Raw genomic sequence first — 8,791 nt, 5'->3', positions numbered from 1 at the left:
TAAACATTACTACTTAAACAAGCTATAGTAATTGTATATGGATATGGAAAAATTTGAATGTATTGTTTTGGTATGTTTTAACTACTTATCTACTTAATTAGACAGTAATAACCGGAATTTTACTATTGTAAACTTACTTGTATACGCACATTACTTTAAACCTTTGTGGTTTTTCCTTAGTTAAGACACAACATTTAACTTGTTAATTTTTTTTCTGTTCTGATAATAAATATAAAAAAAAAAAAAATGATATACTAACCATTATTATATTGTTATTACCTACATAATTCATTAAAACATTACATATCATTCGGGGGGATTAGAGAACACTCTATACAAATATATAATAATCTCAATAGGAAGGTACCACACCCCCACAGAACAACGGCGTGAAATAGTGGCATGCTTCTATGTATCGCTGTGAGTAGAGAAGCCAGCCAGACGCTCGTATCCTTTTCCTTAGTCTACCCTGTCCGTTCCCTTAATCCTCTCGTCGATTCTTTATCCCTTTCTATTTAAAGGCGGCAATCCAAATCAAATCGATCAGTTCCATAGTTCATTAAATAAAAAAAATTGACAACGCCTTCGAGGTAAAATTTATCTCTCAGTGACGGTAGGTGGCGGTTGCTTACTATCAGGAGATCCGCTGGCCTACGCCCCGCGGTTTCACCCGCGTAAGTCCGTATCCCGTAGGAATATCGGGATAAAAAGTTGCCTATATCTTATTCCAGTTGTCCGACTGTCTACGTACCAAATTTCATTGCAATCGGTTCAGTAGTTTTTGCGTGAAAGAGCAACAAACACACATACATCCTTACAAACTTTCGCACTTATAATATTAAGTATGATATGATTTATACGTACTACATCTCAAAAATTATCTAAAATATACAATTTATGGCATATAATATTTTCAAATCTTTATACGCCATAGTGTAGTGTATAAAATATGAAAATTTAAAGTAAATATCCTCTCATAGCTGTCAATCAAGCGATATGTTTATGATCTGTACATTTTATAAATAAATTGCCCTGGCCATATGCTTACAATATGTTTTGTATATTCCAGTCTTTGAAAAATGATATGAACCTTAAAACAAAATCGATCTTAAAAATGATTGACCATAAAATAAATAGTCAATACTAGTATTATAAACGCGAAAAGCTGTATGGATGGATGTTTGTTACACTTTCATGCGAAAACAGCTTATCGTATCTGTATGAAACTTGGTACAGAGATAGGTCTGTAGTCTGGATTAGCACATAGGCTCTTTCCAGGTACCACGCGAGTGACGCCGCGGGTTGCAGTTAGTAAATAACAATACTAATAGTACTTTGGCAACGGCAAGCAACATTAATTCAGACTAATCAATTGCTCCAGGGATATATCTCTTATAGGGATATATGTGTTCATAATTTCATAAGTTCAACACAAATATTATAAATGTGAAAGTTTGTTTGTTTGGATGTTTGTCCGTCAAACACACTGAAACTACTCAACGGATTTAGATGAAATTTGGTATACAGACAGGATACGAACTGACTTGGGTGATAGAATACTTTTCATCCCGATTAAATGCTCCTTTGAGATAAAACAGCAATAATGCGTAATATAAAATAATTTTTGAAATTGATTCAGAAGTTTTGAAACCCAATTCCAGGCAACAAACTAACATTCTAATATTTCCTCATTATCATATTACCGTAAACGCTTCGGCATGAATTGGGCTAGCTCGCACTGGGGGAGTACAATCTCCCCATTGCTACCCGGCGTGAAGTAATAGTATACTACTGTGTTTCGTATGGTAAGTGGGGGAGCCGGGGGCCTATTTCCTTTTCCTTATTCTTCCCAGTTAATTGGTTCTTTCCAGTCTATTATCTTATCCGTCTATTCTTTCTCACTCCTTAAGAGCTGGCAACCCACTCTAGGAGACTACCTCTGCGAATGTTGCGTGGTCATCGCTTCCTATACAAACCACCAGCAGTTGCTCGTCAAAAATAGCAATTTATGTATATTTTTTATAGTTTTATCTACATTTCTTCCTAGCACATCACTTCGCGATGACACATACCTACATCCGACATCTGCATGGCAATATGACGCAGGGACATAAAAAATGATCAAGAAGGCGAATCTTATTACATTTAAATACCTACTAATATAATAACCGCAAAATTATATCTGTCTGTATATTATTTACAGTGATAAACAAATCCACAGTACCGATTTAGATTAAATTTTATACTAAAGCTTTGAGTTTTTATCCCGGGAATCCTACGGGAATTAAGCGGCTGAACCCCCGGGACTTTTTCTTTGACTACTACTTGTGCTTGCTTTAGGGTAAAACTAGAATAGAACAACTTACTATAGTTAATAATATTAGTTACTAGCTGCGCCCCGCGGTTTCACCCTCGTAAGTCCGTATCCCGTAGGAATATCGGGATAAAAAGTTGTTTATATGTTATTCCAGTTGTCCAGCTGTCTACGTAATATTATATTAGTAGGATTTGCAAAAGACTGAAAAAAAATCGAAAAAAAATTAGGTCACCTTTTTTGCGCTCAGTACTCCGTCTCCGTACAAAGCGAGCGTGCCAAACGACAATCGCTATGAATTTGTTGCTAAATATTATAAATCTGTGTACCTAACTGTAACGACGCTGCGTGCCAAGTGACGTAGATTTGCTTATTTTTGATAATTACACGCTTTTTATTAGCTTCACCTGTATGTTTGTTTGTAACCGACTTCTTTGGGCGCGATTTTGACCCACTTTAAACGGCCAGATTTCGTTCAAACTTTGTAGATTTATTGAGGACCGATGACAATACACTAATTTGATAAAATTATTCCAGTTTTCAATTTGCAAAATATGATTTTTGTTAAAGCGTGTTTTTTAGTTTTTTTAAACTATTATAATATATTATTTTCAAGGACGAATGCACTTAAGAGTTACGACGTATGCCTCTAGGGCAAGAATCTTTCTCTAACTGGAAAAATTCATTGGAAAATGTAAATAAATAGGCATTATACGAGTATATATAGTTCTGCAATGCATTCATATTGTAACGAAAAACATTGCCTTAAATTGCAAGCAAATCAATGGTACGGATAGTATTATCACAGATAATGTAATGTTATACTAGTATTATGTTATCTGTGGAATAAATTCGATTTTTTTTTTGACAATTTGCAATTTTGTGACATTTAAATGTAACAGTTTTTAAGATCTTACGGTGACATAAACCTATACATACACATAGTCACGCATGGCTTTCGAGATTTATTATGTTTCTTTATAGATTTATCTAACCAAAAACAGAGGTCCTATAAAATTGATGCTATTGTTTTTTTATTTTAAAAATATAAATTGTTTATTGTCATTTTTTGTACATTTTGCGGCATAAATAAAATCATAATATATGTAGATTGATAAGCACAGAATCATGTCAGCAAAGAGCAGTAGATGATCAGTCACTGACTGTTGTCTTTTCAACTGATTCAATAACTGTGATTATAGCTAATACCACTAAAAAGGTCAAAACAAATTATTATAAAAAATTTAACTGACTTCAAAACCGACAAATAGATTAATATAAGTACTAAAAGCGGAATTATTTTGTATGTGGTAGTCGAGCACGCTTCGGCACGAATTCGGCCAGCTTGCACCGAGATTTCCCCGGAGCGAGCTGGCTGTGGTACTTACCGCACCCCCACAAAAGACTGGCGTGAAATAGCATTCTGATGTGTTTCGTTCGATGAATGGGGGAGCCGGAGGCCCATATCCTTTTCCTTACCCTCCCCAGTCCTTTCCTTTATTCCTATCGCCAATCCTTTCTTAATCCCTTCCCAAAAAATCGGCAATCCATTTGTAAAGGCGTAAGGTCTGCAATGGACCTTATGCCTCTCCAAATGTTCATGGGCGGTGGTAGCGCTTACCATCAGGCGTCCCACCAGCTCCATTACCGACTGTGACATAAAAAAAAAACTAACTCACTTTATAATATATATAGATAATACATAATAGATAGATACTAGCTCCTTACTACATAGCATCAGAAGGAGTAACTAACTACATATTGTATATTAATCATGTTAATTACCGGATTTTAAAAAGTTTGTCATCTCCGAACTTTCGACTGAGTGAACCAATTTTCATATTGCTTTTTCTATTTGAAAGCTCAAGTCTCTCAGGTTCCATTAAAATTTGATCTAGTTCTGCCAATTTGGGAATTTTTTTTTAATAATTATTTTAATAATCTGTATTTTATTTAAACCACAATAATAACTATTTGACACGCCCACAAAATGTCCGAAGCAGTAGGTATTGAGTGAGTTATATGATATTGTGGGATGTCACACTTAGTTGGTGCGAGCCAACTCACTCTGACGTAACAGCGTAAAAAACTGTTTTAAGGGGACTACAAGAGGTAAAATGACGCACGCACTCAGTCATACTTTCAACCAATCACCGGTCGCTACCGGCTCTGTGGCTACACGCACACATGCGTGCATACATCGCTCAAAAACGAGTATACGTTATTTAGTTAAAATCTGTTGATTGTACTTGGAATTATATCACTATTAACTGCACCCCGCTATTTCACCCGCGTAAGTACGTATATAGGAATATCGGGATAAAAAGTTGCCTATATGTTATTCCACTTGTCCAACTGTCTACGTACCAAATCTCATTGCAATCGGTGCAGTAGTTTTTACGTGAAAGAGCAAAAAACACACACACATCCTTACAAACTTTCGCATTTATAATATTAGTAGGAAGTGGGATTAAATTACTATATTACAGGAAGAATAAGGAGACAAAAATGATATCGCTGAAGAAAGTGTTTTTGTCCAGACATCCTTCTTATGTTTTGATACCATCGAATAAACATATATTTTCTGTTCGTTTTTATATTATCACGTATTTTAAGACATTATAACACACGCTTGTTGCTTATGAAGTCTCTTTAACGATATCATGAATAACATATATTTCGCTACAGCAACTATAATTTTCGATTCAAACTCTCAAATTGTGCTAGGCGTTTTTATTTTATTTTCACTCGTTCGAATTATTTACACAGCATTTTACCACGTAACGGCTGCGCAATAAAAAATGTCTACCAATAAAAATTACATCTATGTGTCATACATGAATATATAAATATCATTTCGTGCTTGGATTTACGCCAAGAATATCGATGGAGGCGCGGACGTAAATATTTTTGAAATGCATTTGAGAATCGATGTGTTTATTGGAAAATGCATTTACAGGTACGCGTTATATCAGGGCTGCTTCAACCTTGTTTAAAATAAACGTACGAGACGCTAAATGAACATATTATATCATCCAATAATCACACTATCACAGTAATGTTAAAAAAATATAAAAATGTGACAGTTTGAATATTTGTCCGTCAGTCACGCTGAAACTACTGAATGTTTTTTTAAATTTGGTGCAGACAAGGTATGTGCTGACTTGGGTGATAGGATACTTTTTATCCCGATTAAATGCTCCCTTCGGATAAAACAGGGATCTTGATATCCAGACGGAGCCGGGACAAAAAATATATAATTATTGGATGAGATATATTATACAATATTAATATATAGCGCAGCTGACAATCCAGATGCCGGGTGTTTGTTCCTTTGCAATATTTAACTGAAAACTGCTCAACCGTTTTCTTCTCTTACATTAAGCATATTCTTTACCGAGAAAATAACGCACCGTGGTTGCCTGGTTAAAATGCCTATAATATTTTTAAAGACAAAATTCGATCACGAGACGGGATTAGAACCGTTTGGCGCCAAACCTTTCGATTACCCATGAACCCTCAGCACGTGAATTATTTTTACTCTTGGTTTCAAGTGTATAAGAGACACCCCAAAACAGACAACTTATTGACGTGATTATTGATGGGCAAAAATAATACATATATACATTATACACGAAGCACCATCTAAGATTTCCTGTCAAGATCTCTATTATAAAATTCTTGTGTAAGTTGCCATACTAAACGGCTGGACCGATTTCGTTGCCGACATCTACTTCAAACCCCTAAATGATAAGAGCAAGGTAGAACAACGTTTGTCGCGTCAGCTAGTAAACTATATAATTGCTAGCTTTTTGCCCCGATTTCACCCGGTTTTTGTGGTGAATTTTTGATTCATATTTATTACTTTATACACATATATATATTGTTTTTAGAGGAAACTTCGGTACGTGTTTATTTATTGTAAATTATACAAAAACTGTTTGTGGCAACCCTGATTCGGAGCTCTGGTGTAAAGTTGTAAACAGTAAGTTTAGAACGGGTTAAGTGCAGGAATAACTGCCTCACTGCATGCACTGTTTGTGAAGAGTTAATTGTTGGGTGTTTTAAGTGGCTTGTTTGTGTGAAGATATTCTGAATTCAAGGTTGAATATAAAATAGAGGCTTGTGGATTAATTGAAATAATGATTATTCTCTAAAAAAACGGTCATGAACGACCCTGGGAGGAGATACAACTCCAACTTCTTAAATGGAACCAACTGACGATTCCTTATCAATCACAAAAAGAATCACGTCAAATCATAGTTAATCAAACTCAAACGCAAACTCAAACATTTACTCATTCAATTAGACTTCTTATAGAAGCACTTTTGAATCGTCATAATATAACTATGTAATATAGTTATAACATTTACCACCGGTTCGGAGGCAGTTCTACAGAGACGAGCTGGCAAGAAACTCCGTTGTTGCTCTTTTAAAATAATATCAATTTTAAGCCCCCTAGTACATCTATGATGTCTCGCGGAGACAGCATAATAACGTGACTGACTTGTATTATAAACATTAAAATCCTGATTACTTACATTTAAGTTTTGATAGTCTGTATTAAAAACAAATATAAAATTAGCACTAAATTTTACGAGTCCATCTTAAAATGACATACGCGTCAATAAATGATAGGATTTTTTATGTATTGTGGGCAAGTGAGCTGATTGTTCGCATGATGGGAAGAGATCACCACTGCCCATGAACAATCGCAGAGATAGTGCCTCTACAATTGTTTTGCTCACTTTAAACGGGTAAGGGAAAAAAGGATTGACGAAAGGAAAGGAGGAATGGACTGGGAAAGATGAGGAAAAGGGAAGGGGCCTCCAACTCTCCCATTCACCCTACAAAACACACTAGCATTCGCATGTTTCTATTTCACGCCGGTCTTCTATGGGGGTGTGGTTCCCTTCACCTTCCCGGGTGCAAACTGGTTCATTTCGTACCAAGGCGTGCTCAACTCCGACAACAACTCCCCCCACTTTTTACAATATTAATAATATTAATCGTGACTTTATTCATTTTGCAGAGTGACGCAACCGCTCTGATATTCGCTGATGAGTTCAAGCAGACAATAGAACGATATCTGTTTGGGATATGCCCGCAGCCTTATAAGGTAAACATATATATTAATATCAGTATCATTTAATAGCTAAGTATTCCAGTTGAATATAATAATTAGGCGAGACAGCAAGAGTCGTGATCGAAGTCTTAACATCAACGTTAGTCGTTTGTCTTGATATAGTTTAAAATCCCCGTATTGTCCAAACGATCTTTGAACCAAATTTCATTTAAATCGATGGTTTAGGAATAAAATGGGTGAAATGTACAGAGCTACGTTCGCATATATAATATTCATCGATAGACCTTATATGTTCCCACTGCTGAGACACGGGCCTGGTATGAGGGTTCAGGCCATAATCCACCACGCTCGCCAAGTGCGGGTTCGCAGATGCCCTATATCATCGAACTTTTTGATTCTCGGACATGCGATTTCTTTACGATGTTTTCCGTCACTGTTTTGAGCGGTGGTGATGCTATCTACAAACGCAGAAAAAATTACCAATCTGTTTATTTTTCTTAAACGTTTGCCTAGTCTCGAATCTTCGACTTACCGATTTTTGAAGTTCGGGGACGTAATGGACTAAATTATAAATCGGTTAAAATCGTTTATAACTTATCCAGACCACAGTATTCTTAACCATGTTCGTTATCCGGAATCAGCCTCATTTGATCAAGAAAGAGCGTCAGCAACTATAGTCGTAGTAGGATAACTTGATGACGTAATAGTTCGGTATCAGGCCCGTTGGTTGCAGATGCCGCTGGGTAATAAGACCAAGAACGGAACAACCTTCACGTGTGACCTGGACACAGACCAGCAGGATTTAGCCGGAAGGTATTTTTTTTATTATTTATGCAATTTTTATTAAAAACTAAATGTTCGCTCCGGTTTCACCCGTGGTACATATATAGCCTATGTGAGTCAGTGTAATTGCAGCTTTCTAATGGTAAAAGAATTTTTAAAATCGGTCCAGCCGTTTACGCGTGATAGCGTGACCAAGGGAAATAGGGATTCAGTATTATATATATAGATATATAGTGTGTGTACGTACAGTAAGGAGGAAACAAGTTAAACGCACGAGTGTCACATACCCGTATTTTTATACTACTATTTGGTCACAAGCCTCCATTAATTTAATTAATATATTACATTAATTCATATCTGACATACAGCGTGTTACAATTATGTAGAAATATCGCTACACATATACAGCGTGTCCCATACTTTATACAATGTGTCCCCTCATTTATATTGAGAAATATTTGCTATTAGAAAAGTTGTGACGTCGTTTGTGTGGACAGGGGATCAGTATCTGAAATACACTGAATTAATTAATTAAATCACTTACATTGGTCAATGACTATTGTTTGTTTTCATTTTAAATTATTTTCTATAGTTTATCTATATTTTTA

General features: G+C 35.7%; 1 protein-coding gene across 2 annotated transcripts in view; it reads left to right on the top strand.

The window, feature by feature from the left end:
- LOC119838935 overlaps positions 1-8,791 on the top strand; it is a 13,320-nt gene that overhangs the window by 2,882 nt on the left and 1,647 nt on the right. Inside the window, exons 2-3 of one of the 2 annotated variants that reach the window (XM_038365080.1) lie at positions 7,347-7,433; positions 8,119-8,213. In XM_038365080.1, the coding sequence (XP_038221008.1) occupies positions 7,347-7,433; positions 8,119-8,213 (182 nt within the window). The remainder of the gene's footprint in view (positions 1-7,346; positions 7,434-8,118; positions 8,214-8,791) is intronic. The other variant, XM_038365081.1, reaches the window with a different exon arrangement.

Source organism: Zerene cesonia, unplaced genomic scaffold, assembly GCF_012273895.1.
Source record: "Zerene cesonia ecotype Mississippi unplaced genomic scaffold, Zerene_cesonia_1.1 Zces_u006, whole genome shotgun sequence".
NCBI lineage: Eukaryota > Metazoa > Arthropoda > Insecta > Lepidoptera > Pieridae > Zerene > Zerene cesonia.
The sequence above is the reverse complement of the archived record's forward strand: the minus strand, read 5'-3'. Positions and strand labels throughout refer to the sequence as shown.